General features: G+C 34.3%; 1 protein-coding gene across 6 annotated transcripts in view; it reads left to right on the forward strand.

Moving 5' to 3' along the window:
* The window catches only part of SPATA1 (spermatogenesis associated 1), a 40,978-nt gene extending 21,005 nt beyond the window's left edge, over positions 1-19,973 (forward strand). For 4 of the 6 annotated variants that reach the window (XM_081818675.1, XM_081818678.1, XM_081818677.1 and 1 more), the window contains 7 exons: positions 694-747; positions 845-1,073; positions 10,396-10,519; positions 11,253-11,313; positions 15,787-15,898; positions 16,773-16,898; positions 19,657-19,973. In XM_081818675.1, the coding sequence (XP_081674801.1) occupies positions 694-747; positions 845-1,073; positions 10,396-10,519; positions 11,253-11,313; positions 15,787-15,898; positions 16,773-16,898; positions 19,657-19,958 (1,008 nt within the window). In that variant the 3' untranslated portion in view covers positions 19,959-19,973. Of the gene's footprint in view, positions 1-693; positions 748-844; positions 1,074-10,395; positions 10,520-11,252; positions 11,314-15,786; positions 15,899-16,772; positions 16,899-17,014; positions 17,237-19,656 lie in introns of all 6 variants that reach the window. The other 2 variants (XR_014144928.1, XM_081818679.1) reach the window with 2 other exon arrangements.
* Positions 19,974-20,014: the final 41 nt, after the last annotated feature.

The raw sequence follows: 20,014 nt of genomic DNA on the forward strand, positions 1-20,014 counted from the left end.
CACATATCACTATCCTAAATCACGTTTATTTAACATCCATTCTCTTAAGTAGAATATAAGCTACATGAGAGCAAGGACTTTGCCCTGTTTACCATTGTATCTCCCACCATATAGAACCCATAGTTCTGACCCATAGTGTGGGTCTGCCTGACCCATAGTATGCCCTAGTATTTGTTGAATGAATGGATGGATGGATGGATGAATAACAAATGAACTCTGTGGGTTGTATATTTAGAAAATAAAGTACACAACGTTGGACTCTGGAGCCAGATTATCTGGTTTTGCATCCCAATTTGGAAAATTCCTAGTTATAAAATCACGGGCAAGTTATTTAACTTCTCTTTCCTCAATCTTATTGTCTGTGAACTATATATAATATGTGTGCCTATCACATGGAATTGTGAAGATTAACTGAGCTAGTATATGTAAAGCACTTAAAATAGTGCTTGGCATATAGTGAGTCCATACAAGTGATAGCCATAATTATTACTACTAAATGACATAGAATTTCTTTTATGTTTTGTATAGTGAATAGAAATAGGATTATGTTCTACATTTTCTAGACTCTAGCCTTAGTTATCAGCTTTTAGATTTGATTTTTATGTCACAGGTATGTGCCTTCTGCAAAAAAAAGGAATAAAAATAATTGAAAACTTACAAAGCTTTATATTTTTTTTTGTCATCTATTTCTAGGTGAAGGTAAAGCAAGAATCAGAACTGAAACTCAAATCATTTGCTCCTCCATATGTATGTAATGTGACATTTTAAACTTATGTTAATTTTTTTAACTTACTGTTTTTTTAAATTACAAACTAATTTTTTTTTAATTTCCTGTATGTTTTAGGCTCTTCAACCAGAATTATATTTGCTTCCTATAATGGATCATTTAGGAAATATTTATTCAGCATCAACTGTTTCTTTAGATGGGCGGCAGACTAATAATGGTGTTGCTGAGGCTGATGGAATAATCCACAGACCACTTAGTGTAACTTTGTTGAACGAAGAACCTGGAACAGATCCCAGTTTTTTAGTAAACACTTTGAAAGAGCTTCTTAACAAAAATCAGGAAGAAGGTGATTTCAACTGGAATGGGAAAAACAAAGAGGTTATTATAGTACGTTTTAGTAGTCAGGTCTGTGAGCAAATTCTGGGCAAATCTAGCCTTACACAAATGTGGCAGTATAAAAGGAAAGCTACAATTCCATTTGGGGATTTTTAAAAATAGTTTCACCAAGTGAGAGAAAAAAAATTTACATGTTAAAAGCCAAATCAAAATACTTATCACACTTAAATAAACTCTACTACCTTCTTTTATAATAGTTTCAGATAAAGTTAAGGCTAAAGGAGAAAGGAAGTGATCGCTGCATAAAACCTTGGTGTTATTACTATAAGTGAGAAGGATCTTAGCCACAATAACTGTATCAAACCAAAGCAAATCAACTTTAATGCTGGGAGACATTTGTATTTCAAAGAATCAGAAATTTTTATATGATTACATTCATCAATGTACTGATAGTTCAGTTCTTAAAAAATGGTAGATAAAATTAAACATATAAATAAAGCTGGAACTATACTATAAGAACTTACTGAAAAAATATTGCATAAGGAAATAAACTGTTCGTGATGGAAAAGCAAATATACTAAACATTTATAAATGAACCCCTCCAATTAATGACAACATCCATTACAGCTGCAAAATATACATGTTCTTAACCAGTTGCATTTTTCTCCATCATCAATTATAGCCATTCTTACATTCTAAGTTTGTGCTATATCCAATGATAGTTCAAACTTAGCACCTTCTTTAGTATTTACCCTTCTGACATGTTTTATTATTTCTGATGAGACATGTGGATGAGATCCACCTATTTTTTTTGATGCCAATGAGATGTTCAGTGAGAATCTTTACCTCCTTGATTTAGGCTTGTCTCTGCTACAGTGTTAAATATTGTTTTCCAGTCATGGTATTACTTAAAGGTTAAAGGGGAAAAATACCTGGGGGAAAAAATTCAGAGTAGAATCCCAGCATTCCTGAAAAGTACAAGGTCAAGTGGCTGATGAAGTGGGCAGTTGCCTACATAAAGCTGTGACTAGTGTCATATTTCACATCCTGGGCTACTGGCCAGATATTTGCACAAAACCCAAAAAAATCTTTGGTGGGAGTATTTAACCCTTGAATTTTATACAAGTGTAGTTTTTAAATTGTATTAATTTCTTGGTGCTTTACTCCAAAAAAAGTATGCTGGCCAGCATATGCTCATTTTAAAAAAGTTCTAGAAACACCAATAACTATGAAGAAAAAAATTAAGATTAAAAATAATTCTACCATCCAGAGATGGCTTCTGTTAGTATTCTGGTTTATATTCTTTTAGTTATTTTTTTCAGTTCTTGTATGTAATAAATATTTTTAACTTTTAAAAATGAAGATACAAACCCTCTTAGAGCCTCTTCTTGTATTTTAGAATATATTGTAGATATTTCATATCAATAAATATAGATCTACATCATTATAGAAGTCCTTGTGGTATAACTTATGTACCCAACACTGTATCAGTGTTTTTGCTATTATGAATACTGCTGCAAGCAACATTTTTCTAAGTGCTTTGTGCATTTGTCCTGTTATTTTTTTTTTATTAGAAGTTTAATGACTGTTTCTAAGGCTGTGTTTTTTGTTGTTATTCTTTTTCTTATAAGAACTTTTCAACATTGTGTGTCTTCCTCTGGTCACATCCTCTTTCTTCCTAGAGATAACTACTACTTTGATTTTTTTGAGATAATTGTTTTCTTTATAGTTTTACAACCTAAATATGTATTCCTTAACAGTAGTTTAGTTTTGTATGTTTTGAATTGCATTAAGATGGAATAAGATTGAACGATTTTATTTTTGACTTCTTTTGTTCAACATTGCAAGATTCAATCATGTTTCACATAAAATACCATTTCATTTTTTCATTGTTGTATAATATTCCATTATATGACTATACCATAATTGACTTATTCTGATGATGGACATTTAGTTTGTTGCCAGTTTGCGGGAATTACAAATATGCTTTTATGTACATTATTGTACATGACTCTTAAATGTACATGTGCATAAGGATATCAAGAGAGTATACCTAGCACTGGCATTGTTTGTACATATTCAGCTTTACTAAATAATGTCCACATGTTTTCCAAGGTGGTTGTACCCAGCAGCAACATCTGAAAGTTCTATTGAACCATAACTTGCCATTCTATCAGATATTTTCTGTCTCCTGTTTCTCTGCTGTACATTTTGGATAATTTCTGCAGATTTTTCTTCCAAATCTATTTTACTGATTCTCTCTTTAGTTGTGTCTTATCTCCTGTTAAATCCTTACACTGAATTTTTAATGACAAATATTTTTCTTTTCTAATGGTTTTCTTTGGTTGAACATGTTTTCATATGTTAATGGCCATTTGGATTTGCCTTCACTCAAATGTTTTGCTCATTTTTCTTTCTTTTAAATGTTGATTCATTTAATATACATATATATTTTTTCCACGATATGTGTGTGTGTGTATGTCTGTGTGTGTGTGTGTGTGTCTGTTTGTATATTTAATTCACTCTAGATTTTAGTTCATGGCTTGTCTTTTTATTATCTTTATGATTCTTTTGATGAAAGGAATTCTTAAATTTTGTCAACATGCTCTAAGTGTTGCAAGGATTGTGTTGACATCTTCAACTCTTTATCAGTTTTGCTTATGTATTTTGAAGCTGTTATTAAATGCATGCACATTTAGGATTATCATGTCTTGATGAATTGACCCCAATGTGATTATGTAATGTTTCTCTTTATTTCTGGTAATAGTCTTTATTTTAAAGTTTATTTAGTCTGATATTAATATAGTCACTCAAGCTTTCTCTTTATTAGTGTTTGCATGGTGTATCTTTCTCCATTCTTTTATCTATTACTGAATATCCAAAGTGGGTTTCTTGTAGACAGCAAATATTTAGATCTTACTTTTTAGTCCAGTTTGACAATCTGTGCCTTTTACTAGGGGTATTTATTTAGACCACTTACATTCAATATAATTATTGATGTGGTTGGTTTTAAATCTACCATCTTGCTATTTGTTTTCTATTTGTCTCATGTCTTCTATCTTCCTAGTTTTTCCATTTTCTTGACTTTTTCTAGATTGAGAAGTTTTTTATGATTCACTTTTTTTTTTTAAAGATTTTATTTATTTTATTTGAGACAGAGAGAATGAGAGAGACAGAGAGCACATGAGAGGGGGGAGGGTCAGAGGGAGAAGCAGGCTCCCTGCCGAGCAGGGAGCCCGATGCGGGACTCGATCCCGGGACTCCAGGATCATGACCTGAGCCGAAGGCAGTCGCTTAACCAACTGAGCCACCCAGGCGCCCTTATGATTCACTTTTATCTCCACTATTGGCCCACTATTTCTCATTTTAGAAAATTGTTAGTGGTTGCTATAGGGAAGAGGTCAGCAAATACCTATATTTATACTTTTTTAATTTTTTTTTTTTAATTTTTAAGTAATCGCTACACCCAATGTGGAGCTCGAACTCACAACCCCAAGATCAAGAGTTGCATGTTCCACTGACTGAGCCAGCCAGGCACCCCTATTTTATTTTATTTTATTTTAAGATTTTATTTATTTATTTGAGAGAGAGAGAATGAGAGACAGAGAGCACGAGAGGGAAGAGGGTCAGAGGGAGAAGCAGACCCCCTGCCAAGCAGGGAGCCCGATGCGGGACTCGATCCAGGGACTCCAGGATCATGACCTGAGCCGAAGGCAGTCGCTTAACCAACTGAGCCACCCAGGCGCCCCCCTATTTTATTTTAATCCACACCTATGGCTTGTTTTCATAAATACACTTTTATTGGAACACAGCCATACCCATTTGTTTACATATTTTCAATGATTGTTTTTATACTACAATGACAGACTTGAGTAGTTGTGATAAAGACCAAATGTCCATGAGCCTGAAATATTTAGTATCTGGCCCTTTAAGAAAAGGTTTGCTGACTCTTGCTCTAAGGTATACATAATACACTTTTAATTTGAAGTCTACTTTCAAATTATATACAACTTCATATATAAGAACCATATAGCAGTATTACTTCTATTTCCTCCCTCAATTCCTTTGTGCTATTGTTGTCATATATTTTACTTCTGTATATAACTCCACAATAAATTTTTACCATTTTTACTTTACGTTGTTAGTTATCTTTAAAGAAATTAAAAGTAAGGGAAAGAATGACTTTTTATATTTAGGAGAGAGTTTTTCCCCCCACCCAGTGGTAGTAAACCTATGCTTTGTATCAGTGCATGATCCTGGGCCCGAGATGATCCTTACAGCTTTTGCTTCTACCCTTCCTTTAGGCCTTGCCTCTGACTGGTGATGAGAGGGTTTCCTACCCCCTCCCCAGTGATAAGACTTTTCAAAGCTAATATTGTTGGAAGGAGAGTCACCTGCTTTCCCCTTTAGAGCTGATGGCTTTTGCCTCAGTTCCTCCATGAGAGCCAATAGGTTTTTGTGTGGGTTCTGAGATGGGAGAGTTTCCTGTTCCTCCCCGCAGTGGCTTAAGTCTTGCTTTGTGTGAAGGGGTTTCTCTCCTATGTGCCAATGATGGCTCTTTCCGGCTCTACCCCCAGTCTTTCCTGTAAGTATGGTACAGGCACATGGAAAGGAGCTTGCTATTAAGTATTGACTTTCCTTTGTGTTTGAGGATTCCAGAGATTCTAAACTATCCTGGTAGCCTACATTGGCCTTTAGAATTCCTTTAAATTTTAGCTGTTTTCTTCTTATTTCTTTTAATAGTAGTTACTCCTTCCTCCTGTGGTCTGCCAAAGATGAAACAATTTTCTCCTAGGAGGGAATTGGAATTCAACTCCTTGCAACTATAATTCTCTAATGAGTTCAAGAAAATTTATTATTTTATAGATTATTTACCTTTTTCTCCTTGTTCAAGTGGGAGCACTGTTTCATCTTTCTATAATCCTAAGCAGAAATGGAACTGCAGTTCTTAAATTTTAATATCATCAAGTTTATTGGCATTTTCATTTATGGGTAGTTATGTCTTTTTAAAAAATCCCTTTTCTGCCCTGAGATGTAACATTTTATGGTTTCCTTTTCCAATTTAGTTTATTAATCTACCAGGAACTAATTTTTATATGTGATGTGAGATAAAGTTCCTTAATTTTTTTCCATATGTTGGTTGTTGTGCAGTTTCTTAAAAATGCCAAATTACTCTTTTGTGGTACATGAGAATGCAAAATATCTGAGGTCTAACATTATGATATTATTAAATATAGCTGTTAAGAATGTGCATAGTGTGTTTTACAAGTCCTTTAGTGAAGGAGACAGAGGAATGCTTTACTCATTTTCATATTGAAATGGGTATTCTCTTCCATTAGATATCTTCTGTTCTTTCCCATGGGTCTGTGCTGCACACCTCTACTTTTTTGTGTTTAATGTGTTTAATACTTGACTCTATTGTTGCCCCCAAACAAGTATACTTTTTTGACTTCTTTGGTTTCATCATTCTTCTAGTTGTTCAGACTTTAAGCTTTGAAATATTCCTCACTGTAGAATAATAGATTGTTAGAGTAAAGGAACCTTGAAAACCATTTTGTAGCCTCCTTGCTTATAATCTGCTTTCCAGTCTGTTCTCCAGAACGTAGTCAGCATCATTCTTCTTGTTACAGGCTGGATTATTTATCTCCCTGCTTGAAAACCTTTGAAAGACTCCTTAATTACTACTTAAAGTCCAAGTTCTTTAAGATGATATAGAGAACGCTTTGTATTCTGACTTCAAACCCAGGGTTGCAAACCCAGGGTTGCAAATGTTTGGCCATGCAGATTGTTCACTGCCTAATGCCAGAAGGCTTCCTTTACAGAGATCATGATATGAATGGAGCTTTCAGGATTTGCTTAATGTGGTAGTTGGTTCGGTAACTTTTAGCTATTATCATTACTACTACTACTACTACTTCTACTACTACTACTACTACTACTACTACTATAGTTTGGGGGAGAAGGGGAGGAAGAAGTACCATGAAGTACAACTGGAGAGGTAAGTAGGGACTTGAACTGCAAGAGCCTTGGTTCCAAAACTAAGGAATTTTTAGGCAATGAGAAGCCATCTGAGCTTGTGTTTATTTCAAGTTTTTATTTAAATTCCAGTTAATTGGGGGGTGGGGGGGATGGGGTGGCTGGGTGATAGACATTGGGGAGGGTATGTGCTATGGTGAGTGCTGTGAATTGTGTAAGACTGTTGGATCACAGACCTGTACCTCTGAAACAAATAATACATTATATGTTTTTTAAAAAAAAAGAAGATAGTAGGAAGGGAAAAATGAAGGGGGGAATCGGAGGGGGAGACGAACCATGAGAGACTATAGACTGTGAGAAACAAACTAAGGGTTCTAGAGGGGAGGGGGGTGGGGGGTTGGGTTAGCCTGGTGATGGGTATTAAAGAGGGCACATACTGAATGGAGCACTGGGTGTTATACGCAAACAATGAATCATGGAACACTACATCAAAAACTAATGATGTAATATATGGTGATTAGCATAACATAATAAAATTTTAAAAATAAAAAAAATTCCAGTTAGTTAACATACAGTGTAATATTAATCTCAGGAATAGAATTTAGTGATTCATCACTTATGTATAACACCCAGTGCTCATCACAAGGGCCTGCCTTAATACCCATCACCATTTAACCCATCCCTCCATCCACCTTCCCTCCAGCAACCCTCAGATTGTTCTCTATTGTTAAGAGTCTGTTTTATGATTTGTTTGCCTTCCCCCCGCCATTATTATATGTTTCATTTCTTAAATTCCACATATGAGTGAAATCATATGTTATTTTTCTTTCTCTGACTTATTTCACCTAGCATAATACACTCCAGCTCCATCCACGTTGTTGCAAATGGCAAGATTTCATTCTTTTTGATGGCTGAGTAATATTCCATCACACACACACACCACAACTTCTTTATCCATTCATAAGTCGATGGACATTTGGGCTCTTTCCACAGTTGGGCTCTTGTTGATAATGCTGCTATAAGCATATAAACATTGTGGTGCGTGTGTCCCTTCGAATCAGTATTTTTGTATTCTTTGGGTAAATTCCTAGTGGTACAATTGCTGGATCGTAGGGTAGTTCTATTTTTAATGTTTTGAGGAACCTCTATACTGTCTTCCAGAGTGGCTGCACCAGCTTGCATTCCCACCAAAAGTGTAAGAGGGTTCCCCTTTCTCCACATTCTTGCTAACATCTGTTTCCTGTGTTGTTGATTTTAGCCATTCTGACAGGAGTGAGGTGATATCATTGTAGTTTTGATTTGTATTTCCCGATGATCAGTGATGTTGAGCATATTTTCATGTGTCTCTTGGCCATCTGTAAGTATTTTTTGGAAAAGTGTCTATTCATGTCTTCTGCCCATTTCTCAACTGGATTATTTATTTTTTAGGTGTTGAGTTTAATAAGTTCCTTATAGATTTTGAACACTAACCCTTTATCAGGTATGTCATTTTCAAATATCTTCTTCTATTCCAAAGGTTGCCTTTTAGTTTTGATTGTTTCCTTCACTGTGTGGAAGGCTTTCATCTTGATGAAATCCCGATTGTTCTTTTTGTTTGTTTCCCTAGCCTCCAGAGACATATCTAGTAAGAAGTCACTATGGCTGATGTCATAGAGGTTGTTGCCTGTGTTCTCTAAGATTTTGATGATTTCCTGTCTCACATTTAGGTCTTTCATACATTTTGAATGTATTTTTGTGTATGGTGTAAGAAAGTGGTCCAGTTTCATTCTTCTGCATGTGGCTGTCCAATTTTCCCAACACCATTTGTTGAAGAGACTTTTTCCATTGGATATTCTTTCCTGCTTTGTTTTAATGGGAGTAACATGATTGGATTTCAGTTCTGGAAAAACAACTTACGTTACATTATGGAGAATAGACTGAGGTAATAAAGACCTGAACTATGAAATGCAGTGGAACTGAAATCAGAACTTGAAGTCAAGAGACTCCTGAGGATTGGGTGCTGTGCTGCATGCTTGACGTGTACTCTGCCATTTTAGAGATAAGAAAACTTGGGTTAGAGAAGTAACACCTGCTGTGACAGTGCCTGTGTTTGACTAAAGCCCATGCTTTATTTATAACACTGTGCTAGAGTCATACTCAACTTTTCACTATTGTCAAAAATGATGCATATTTTAGTACTCCGTATCTTGCAAACGCCATTTTCTTTGCTTAAATTCTTCTTACTCTCTTTGTCAGGCAAACATCTCACAGTTCAAAACATAGTTTCACAGTTATCACTTCCTCTTCTCTGAATCTATAACATTTTGTGCATATATTACTATAGCTCTCAAAACACTATTACGATTTTTTAAAAAGTGAATAGACCTTTATGTCATTAAATTGCAGAGGTATTGAATGGTGCAGTCATCATGCTCTAAGCTGTTACTAGGAACGAGATACATGTGCCATATCCCTATCACAATTACTCAAAATCTGAATTTTGCATTGTTGTTTCTTTCTTTGGGTGGGTGGGGGGATGGTATTTTACTATTAGCTTTTAAACAGCTGATATATCTGGGTTTTGTTCGTTTTGCGTCATATATATCCTTTAGAAAATCCCTGTTTGTTGTTCTAAAAAGACTATTTCAAATGTACCAGCTGGGAAATGTAGCTACTAGACTAAAATCAGTATGAGCTTCAAGTTGCAAAATTTTGTGGCAACCCTTATAAATGATTTTTCAATTATTAACATGACTCATTAATTTTTTCTAAATTAAAAAATTTGATTTATCCACAGGAAAAATATCTGCATTAACACTGCCAGGTTCATAGATCTTTTGTTCATATAGATCATATAGAACATCAATGTTAACATTTTAAAGACATTGCATAGTTTTCCTATATGGGGATATTTTGTTAAAATGAAGGGAGGTTTTATAAATAGAAATGTATGTGAAATAACAAATGACATTATATGCTCTGTATTTTCCAAGGAAATTTCCTCAATACAGTTTCAAAAGATGCTTTTGGCAAAACTTTCTGAAGACAAGTTTGAATAAAACCTAACTTACCCCCATCTTGCAGATTCACATTGTACATAAAAACAGAGAAATCCTGCAGGGGGGTGGGGGTGGGGGGCAGTGTATATTCCTGGTATTCGTTTTTTCTCAAACTGAATTGACCAAAGAATTCTTCACATAAACTGTTTCATGAAATTCACTTTGGAAATTGTTGCCTTATATCATGAATTGTAGAGTCCATGGAGATTCTGAAACATGGGACAAGATTATAGTATGTACATATATATATATATTTGTATGAAATTTTATTTTACTATTTTCTTAATATTATGAACTTTATTTGATGTGGATGAACAGCAACATCAGCTGGGGGAAAAGCCACTCCAAAAGAAAACCAGACTGGAAAAAATCAAATTGGAAATTCTGAAGTTCCAGGATCATTGGGAGAATCAAATAGTGATTATTTTAGCAACAAAAAAAGGTAATTAGTTTAGATGTTGATTCCACATATCATAGTCTATAAGAAAGAGTGAGATATCCAGGGTACTTTTATAAGGACTTCTAATTAGAACAAACATATGAGTGAAATTAGTGATATTTTTAGTTAAAATGACCTTGATTCTAATCTCTACTGTTATATACGAACATTCCTCTCTAATATAATGAATAATTTATCCCTTAAATTTATTTCCATTATAATTATTTTATCATCAAGGGCAGAGTAATGACAGAAAAATTTGTCTTTATTTGCCTTTATTAGAATTTTTCTGCCTCACTTAGATTCTTGGTTATGGGTAAACTAACTAGTGTGCTTGAGCTTCATATGGAATCATTTCATTCAGAATTATAGTATTTAGACAACAGTTTTGCATATAGTCTTTTGAAGTTAAGATAAGGGATTTTATAAACAATCATTCTCAAAAGAACTACAAACAAAATATGTTTCCAAAATTTTTATTTTACTTTGCTATAGACATTGCAATGTGATTTGAATTTAGCTGTAATATAATTAAATATGATTTTCTTATTCAAACTAAATGTAGTTTATGTTGATCATTAATGAGTTTGAAAGATAATATGCTATGGTCTCAGGCTTTTTAAAAGGTTTTAATGTTACATTTGTGTTTATAGAATATCAAATAAGATATAAAATGTGAATAATATTCATGGAATCTTTTTTTAATATGATTTTCAAATCTGTCATTCCCTTTAAGTCAATTTCTTTGGAAAAATGAAGATGATGGAGTTAATATCATTAGAACAGAGGACAATCAGGTATGATTTTAAAGTTTTTGTTTAAATGCAGTATTGCAACAACATTTATACTTAAATTGAAACAAAACTGCAGCTTAAAATGTTTAAGGTTATAGGATGGGAGATAAGCCTCAAGAAAATTCAGGAGCTTACCATTTCAGTGAAATTTTTGGGTGTTCTATGGTATGGGTGGGACATGTTGAGGTACGCCCTTTAAGTGAAAGCTAGGTTAGTATATCTTGCCCTAGTTATCACTGGGAATGTGTCATTTGATGGACCTCTTGAATTTGGAGAAAGATTTGCCACATTTGGATGTGCTGCTTCAGATTTTTTGTTTTGTTTTTTGTTTTTAATAAAGTAATCTAAAAGACGCCAACTTTGGGCCCAAAGCAAGAGAAGGTTCAAAGGGTGATCTGAGAGACATTGCAAGCAGTGTTGCCACTTGTGTTTTAACGGCCCGCGCATACAGTGCTGCCTGATGTGTAGTAGATTGGAATGCTGAATGGAGTCTGAGACAAGCCCTAGTAGGGGAATCACAGCTCAGAGCCCTTGGGTTTTAGAGCAAAAGGAACATCATCTTCAGCAAATAATGGTTCTGTTGTTGCTGGATATTAATAAAACATGCTATCTTCATGCTTTAAAATTTTTGTCAGTCTAGTGGATGCTTAATGCTATCCATGGTTTGAATTTTAATTTCTCAGATTATCCATAAAGTTGGTCATGTTTTAATATTTTTACGGACTCCATTTTGGTAACCTTTTGAAAGTACCTTTTCAAGTGTTTCTTTTGAGTTGTTTGCTATATGTTTCTGATTAGTATAATTTTTTTAAGTACTCTAAAGATATTTCTTTGATGCTTATGTATGTTGCAAGTATCTTCTACTCTGTGCCTTGTCTATAGTCTACCTTGCTGAATGCCTTAAGTATTCCATACCCTTATTTTTTCCATATCCATATTATTTTCTCTTGCTATGTCTTAGACTGAGAATGGTATATTAGAATCTCCTATTATTAGTGTGTTACTGTTTATCCTTACATCTCCTGTGGTTTCTGATTTATTTAGATTTCTATATGTTATTTGGCACGAAGTTCTTATGTGAACACTAGAATCACTTTTGCACTTTTTTGACCCTTTTAATGCTTTTTTTTGGCCCGAATTCTTCTTTATTGCATATCAAGATACTAACCTGCTTTCTTTTTGTATACATTTATTTGGCATACCCTCATCTTCCTTCCCCACTTTTTATCCAGCCTTTCTGAATTGCTTTGTTTTAGGTATGTCTTTTTTTAAGATTTTTATTTATTTATTTATTTATTTGAGAGAGAGAGCAGAGCAAGAGAGAGCGAGCATGAGCTGGGGTGAGGGGCAAAGGGAGAGGGACAAGCAGACTCCCTAGTGAGCAGGGAGCCCGATACAGGGCTTGATTCCAGGACCCTGAGATCATGACCTGAACGGAGGCAGACGCTTAACTGACTAAGCTACCCGGGCACCCCTAGGTATGTCTTATATGTACAGCTTAGATAGAGTTGGGTTTTGCTTTGTGAGACAGTCTGAAAATATTTTTCATTTCATAGGTGAGTTATGTCTGCTTATGTTATTGATAGGACTGATGTGTTTGTCCTGAGATTTGTCATTTTATTTTATGTTACAGTTACTGTGAGTTACTATGTAGTTTATTTGTACTTTTCCCCCCTCCTCGTTTTAGGAAGGTTGTATTTTTGTTCTAGTGCTTACCTTTACACTAATACATTTATACTAGTATTCTTAGTCTTTTTCCTTTTTTAAAAATGTATGCTTCCGCTTTTGTTACCTCTAAAATTATCCACTGACTCCTACCTGTTATATTCAGGGGGATCAAAAAAAATCTCCTTTCTTCTCTCATGTATTTTTAATTGTGTTATTTCTACTGTGTCAAAGAATATAACATTTATATACCATACTTCTACTCTTACCCCCTCAGCTTTTGTTTTAGTCTCAGATCTGTAATTAAATATATTCAACACTTACTGCCAGTTCTTTTGCAGATTTTTCAATCATCTCTTCGTTGAATTAAGTTCAATTTAAAAAAGCACCTCACTATAATATTCTCTTCTTCCACATTTAAAACTTTGTCTAGAGCAGAGTTAAGCAAACTAGGGCCTGCAGACTGTTTTGTAAGGCCTTGGACCTAAGAGTGTTTTCTACATTTTTAAGGAATTGAAAAAAAAGAAGAATCATGACAGAGACCATATGTGGCCCACAAAGCCTAAATTATTTACTCTCTGGCCCTTTACAAAATTTGTTAATCCACGTTACAGAATTTTATTACCTGAAGGATAGCTTGATCTTTTTTCCTTTCAGTTTCTTTGAAATGTTGCTCTACTGATGTCTTGTTTTATATATGTTACTAATAAGTGTGGTGCCTTGTTTTCTTTTCTTTGTACACTAGCTTGCGTATATTTGTCTGGAAGGCCAGAGGAGTCCTTTAATGTGTACTAGTTTTACCAGACGGTATCTCAATTGAGAATTCTAGATCAGGTTTTTCTGGGTACACAGTGGATCCTTGCAGTGTGAAAATTAGGACTTCTTTATTTCAGGAACGTTTTCTAAAATTATAATTTCAGAAAACAATTCAGTTAGTAGATCCATTCTATTGTTTTCTTTTTTTTCTTTACCTTTTATATATGTTACTTTCTCTAAATAACATACAAAATAGATATAAATAAAAATAGTAAAATAGATATATTTTACTATATTTTTGTGTTTCATTTTCTTTGCTCTTTTTATTTGTATTCTCCACTATCCTTTTTTTCGCCATATTTGTTCCTTCTTGGATATGTGCTAATTTGTTCATCTGTGAAACAATTTTGTTTTTCCCTTAATTTCTTTCTTCAGTTTAGCCAACTTTCATCTCATATCTTCCTGTTGTTTTTCCTATTTTATTCTGAGTTTTAAAATTTCTGATTTATTGTGTTGTTGGTATCTACAAATGCTTGCTTAATTACATTTAATCTATATTGGAAGTATTGTTAAGTCTTTCTCTGCTTCATGGCTGCATGTTTTGTCTTAGTTCTGTTTTGAGGGTTTTAAAAAGTAAATTTGTGTGGATGCTAGATTATTTTGTATTATGTTTACTTGTGTTGGATTTCTCCATATAAGTAATAATAACAGGTGTTCTTACAGAGGAACAGGGAGTGGTGGTTTGGTGGTTCTTTTGCTTTTTAGATAAGGAGCTCCCTCTTCTGTTGATATAGCGAAATGCAGCTATTTATTTCTTAAATGGGGTCTTTGGTGTCTATTTTCTTTGAATTCTCTTCTACTAATTTAATTCAGCAGAGCTGTTATCTTGGCCACTTTCTTCTTTTCTCTTACCACCTGGCCCTAGGGAACACCTCTTCCAAAGTATTTTTCTCTCTCCTAGAAGCTGCCTTCCCATGATTACCACCTCTGGCCCCCTACATTTTATAATCCGTTTCTTTTGGCCTCCTCATCAAAAGTGCTCTGACTTACAAGATCTTATCCTTACTCTCAGTATTTCTTCTATGCATGTGGGGTCCTCTCCTTCTAGACTAAATCGTGGTTGTTTATTGTGTTATCTTTGTATAGCAATCTCTAATGCACAGTCCACATATGCTTGTAGGTGGGCTCCTGAGCACATTCTGCTAGTCTAGGGTGTTTATTTCCCCACTTATATGTAAAGTAAAGTATGTGTAGATTAAAGGAGTCTGTGTCCTAGTTATGCTGTAGACATAAATTATGGGTAATTTTATTTGCTTTCCTTTTATAGTAATTGGGAAGATATATGGAGAGATTGTAATTTAGGTGGTTGCCATTATCTTATTGGAATCTGAACATTAAAAACTAGGAAAAGAACAATAAAACAAAGGGGTAAGGATTTAATGAAGATAGAAGAAGAAACTAAGAAGTTACAGAAGTAAAAAACCTAGCAGAATTGAAAACAACTCAAGATCTATGAAGTGCTAGTGAGAGAAACATCAACATTGGTAAGACTTAAGGTAGTTTATCGTAAAAGGGTGGTAACACAAAAGTTAGGAAAGGTAAAGGTGATACAAACAAATACAGAGCAGATAAAATGTATGAGAATAAAATATATGCTAAAATTTGAAAATGTAATACATATTCTAATTTTCAAAGCAGATATAAATTATCAAAGTTGACCCAATTTTAAAAAAATCAATAGTCATCTTAGAAAAATTTTAAAATCGTAACATGTAACTAAGAAATCTTGGAAGGAAATCATGTTTAGGAAGGATTAATGGATTTTTTTTTTTTCCTATTAAGTGAAGTGCCTGTGTATAATATCCAAGGAATAGTGGAATGGAGAAGCTGGAGCACAAGAGAGAATCTCTATAGTTATAAATAAAGATTTGGGAGTTCGTCACCATATGAGTAAAAAAAAATGCATTGCTGTTGTGAATTATCAAATGCTTACAGATAGGTGAAAAGTAATGTGTCATCCTACCATATCCTACTGATTTTCATGTTTGCTTACAGATAGGTAAAAAAGAGTGCATCACCCTACCAGAGCTTATTGATTTTCCTTCACTTCCTTGTCAACCTGCTCTTTCTCCCGGAATAACTGATATCTCTTTATTACAGATTGAAAGTAAGTATGATGACACTATAAGTACAGATGATTCTATGAGATAAAGTTAACTATTAATGGGAAGTTATTGCCTAATGGGTACAGAGTTTCAATTTGGGAAGATAAAGTTCTAGAGCTAGATGGTGGCGATGGTTGCAAAGCATCGTGAATGTACATAATGCCACTGAACTGTACATTTAAAAATAGTTAAAACTGTAAATTTGATTATGTGTATTTTACCACAAAAATGTTACATTATTTTAAAGTATGTGAATTATATGTTAATTACTGCATATGTTTAATTACTAATATTTGTGCTTTTAAAAATATACATTTTTGGGGGCTCCTGGGTGGCTCAGTCTGTTAAGCATCCAACTCTTGATTTCAGCTCAGGTCATGATCTTAGGGTTGTGAGATTGAGCCCCACGTTGGGCTCTGTGCTCAGTGCAGAGTTTGCTTGAGATTTCTCTCTCCCTCTCCCTCTGCCCCTGCTCATGCACACACACTCTCTCTCTCGAAAATAAATAAAATCTTTATGTATATATGTGTGTACACACACACATTTTTCATGTAAGGACAAGAAGTCTAGGTCCAAGATAAATTTACCAAAAGAATTAAACCAAGATGCATAACTACTTTAACTTTACCTAATTTCTACACATATATGTAAATGTAGAAGAGACATATGATACTCTTTACTTATCTGAAAATCCCCTTATGTATCTCTGTTAGAAACTGAAATGACTCCTCAGTATTTTCCATAGTGGCAAATGCTATACTGCAGCAAAAAAACCAGACTTTTGGGTAAAATTTACTCTTGCTATTTTAATTACTTTTAAAAGTTTTACACTTCCAGCTTTTAGCTTTTAGACATTGATGGGTTATTACCTTTTAGGAGAGAAGATTATTGAACAAATGAAACAAGTAAAGGAAGAAAGACGATATCTGGAAAGAATTAGAGAAGAACTAATAAAAAAAGTTGAAAAGCTATTTGAACAAAGCAAATTGAAGCGATATCATGGTAAAGTTTATTACATCTTTTATCACTGGCATGCTTTACAGAAGGTTTTTAAAATTTTAAGTTCAAATTTTTTTATAACTGACATTTATTTATTCATTATTGTCTACTGAATTTAGCCACTGTTCTAGGGACTGAGGAGATAATAGGCAGACACAATTTTGTCTCTGCCCTCAAAGAGCTTATAGTCCAGTGAGAAAATGATAATCAAGAAAACAAAAATGATGCATCCTGATGATGCCATGATAAAGGAATTACAGAATTGTACACAGAGGAGTACAGAGGAAGAACACCCAAATTAGATGGAAGAGATCAAGAAAGGCTCCCAGGAAAAGCTTTAAGTATGCTAGAATCTGAAATGTGCCTCTTCTTGGCTATAGGCCTTCAGACATGTTTTTCCCTGTGTCAACTACATCTTTTCCTTCTGTCTCCCCTCTTCCCAGCTCACCTGGCTATTTCCTACTAGTCATTCAATCTCAGCTTAGATATCACTTACTCTAGAAGCAATCTCTGGATCCTAGTCCTCCCTACATGCTTAATTTTGTGCTATGTGTCTATCTACTTAGCTAACCTAAATGAGTGAATTGAAGGAATGAGAGAAATTAGGTAGAAAAGCAGCTAGTTTTCTTGCAACAGAATTAGAAACAAGTATTATTAGGACTGGTAGACATGGAAAAAATGAGCCAGAATGGAGAAAGTATGGGATAATGGTTTGAGAGATGTTAAAGGGTTTGAAAGGACTGCATTTTGGATTGTATTTGAGGATTATATGAATAAAAAGTATAAATGGAATTAACTGGTTTTAGGATCCTCAATTTACAGCAAAATTATTGCTTCAGTACTAGAACTGACTGAAGGTTATAGGCAATGTCAGGAGATAATTCTGCAGGTTCCACCTCATAATATTAAGTGTTATCCTGGAAATGGTGGCAATGACTCGGCTTTTTTGTACTGTTAAAAGTGATTTTATCAGACAAATTTGAGTAATGGACTAAAAATCAAGATTCTAATACCAGATCAGTCTTTTACTTATTTCTCCTCTTTGTGCCTCCCTTTTTCTGTTTATGAGAATGATCATTCACTTTCTATTTTAACAGGAATGTTTCAAGATAAAAGGCATGTATCAACCATCAAATATTTATTGAGGTTATGTGCTCCATTCCCTACATTGTTTTAAATGCTGAGGATATAGCAGCAAACAAGATAAACAAGGCCCTGCTCATAAGGAGCTTGCTTCTAATGGGAGGAGACAGACAGTAAACAAATAAGACAATATCAGCTACTGACCAGAGCTCAGAAGTCCATTTAAAAAAAAAAAAAAAAAAGCATAGTAAAGGGTGGTGGGGCAGGAGAGATGCTTTAGCTAGGGTTTTCAAGGAAGGCATCACTGAGGCGATATCATTAAGATATGATTAATAAGGAGGCAGGCAGGTAAAGAGAGGGGGAAAAAAACCAGTCTGAACAGAAGGAACACTAAAATGTCAAGGTCTAGAGATGGAAATGAGGTTGCAGTAGTAAGGACCTGAAAGGAGGCCAGTGTGGCTGGAACGTAATACAGAGTAATGTAGAGGAAAATAAAAGCTCAGCAAGGAACAGATAGGCCAATTCAAGAAGTTTAGATTTTATTCTAAGTAAGGTAGGATGCCATTGTTGGGTTTTTAAGCTAGAGGTTTATATGATTTAAAAAATATTTTTAAAAGATCAGAATGACTGCTGTATGGAATAGCCGGTTAGAGGGGCAAGAATGAAAGCAGGGAGACCAGTTAGAAACATAATGTACTTTCAAAAGATGATAGTGGGGTGCCTGGATGGCTCAGTCAATTAAGCATCTGACTTGATTTCAGCTCAGGTCATGATCGCAGGGTTGTGAGCTCGAGCCCCATGTTGGGCTCTGTGTTCAGTGGGTAGTCTGCTTGAGATTCTTCTCCCTCTCCCTCTGCACACACACACGTGTGCACGCTCTCAGGATAAATCTTAAAAAAAAAAAAAGGTAGTGGATTGACTAGGGACATAACTTTGAAGAAGGTAGAATGTGCCAGATGCTGGAAGTATTTTGGCAATAGTACCAATAGAACCTGCTGAGAGATTGGATATAAGGCATGAGGGAAATAAACTCTTGAATTTTAATCAAATCACCATATAGACTTTTTAAATTTGGGGTTTTCATTTCTTTGATAATCTTTTAAACATATGCATATTCTGATATAGTAGCATACAGTTTGTGTTCCTGTTAAGTTTGTATTTAGACTCTCCTTGGTGTCAAAGTGATTCCCTAAATTGGCAGTATTTAATTTCTAATTTTCTCAACTAAGGGGCTCAGGTTTAAGATAAGCTTGGAGATATATTTGGAATAATTTTAATAAGTGATGAATCAGAATCAGCTTATTTTATAAAACATATTTTGGGGGCTGAAAAAATATTATGCCTTTCTGTTTATCATTTTAATTAATGACTTCAAATCAGATTATGGAAAAAAGTGATCAAAATAAATAGACACATTTTCTATAGGTAATATTTTTAATCAAGATTTTTCAGAAATTACAAGTTTAAAGAACTTGGTTCCTATGTTTATCACTACTATATTCGTAAGGCAAATCCTTTTATCTAATAAACATTTCAGTCTTTGCTTTAATTTCCTCAACATATGAATGAGGGAAGAAGGGTAGGGTCGTAGAAGGGTTTAAATTAACTCGTGTCCTTTCCAGATGGAAAAGTTTAATCCTTTAGTCAGACTCACACTATAGTCTGCTTTTTTTTGTAGCCTGTGATGGTTGGAAGAAAAAATACTTTGAAACAAAGAAAATTACAGCATCATTAGAGGAGGTTTTAACAAAACTTCGAGAAGATTTGGAACTTTACTATAAAAAACTGTTCATGCAACTTGAAGCCAGGGAGATCAAGATGAGACCAAAGAATCTGGCAAACATCACAGACTCTAAGGTACTTATTACTAAATGTGTTCACCTTCTATTAGAGAATTCTACTCAAAATACATGGTTTATCATTATTAGTATTATCATATGTAGGATGCTTTGGGCTACAGGTAACAAAACCTTGACTTAACCTGACTTAAACAATACGAAAATTTATGATCTCATATAATGGTGCTGAAAAGATAT

The sequence above is a fragment of the Leptonychotes weddellii genome, chromosome 4 (genome assembly GCF_054177405.1).
Source record: "Leptonychotes weddellii isolate Sample4059 chromosome 4, ASM5417740v2, whole genome shotgun sequence".
NCBI lineage: Eukaryota > Metazoa > Chordata > Mammalia > Carnivora > Phocidae > Leptonychotes > Leptonychotes weddellii.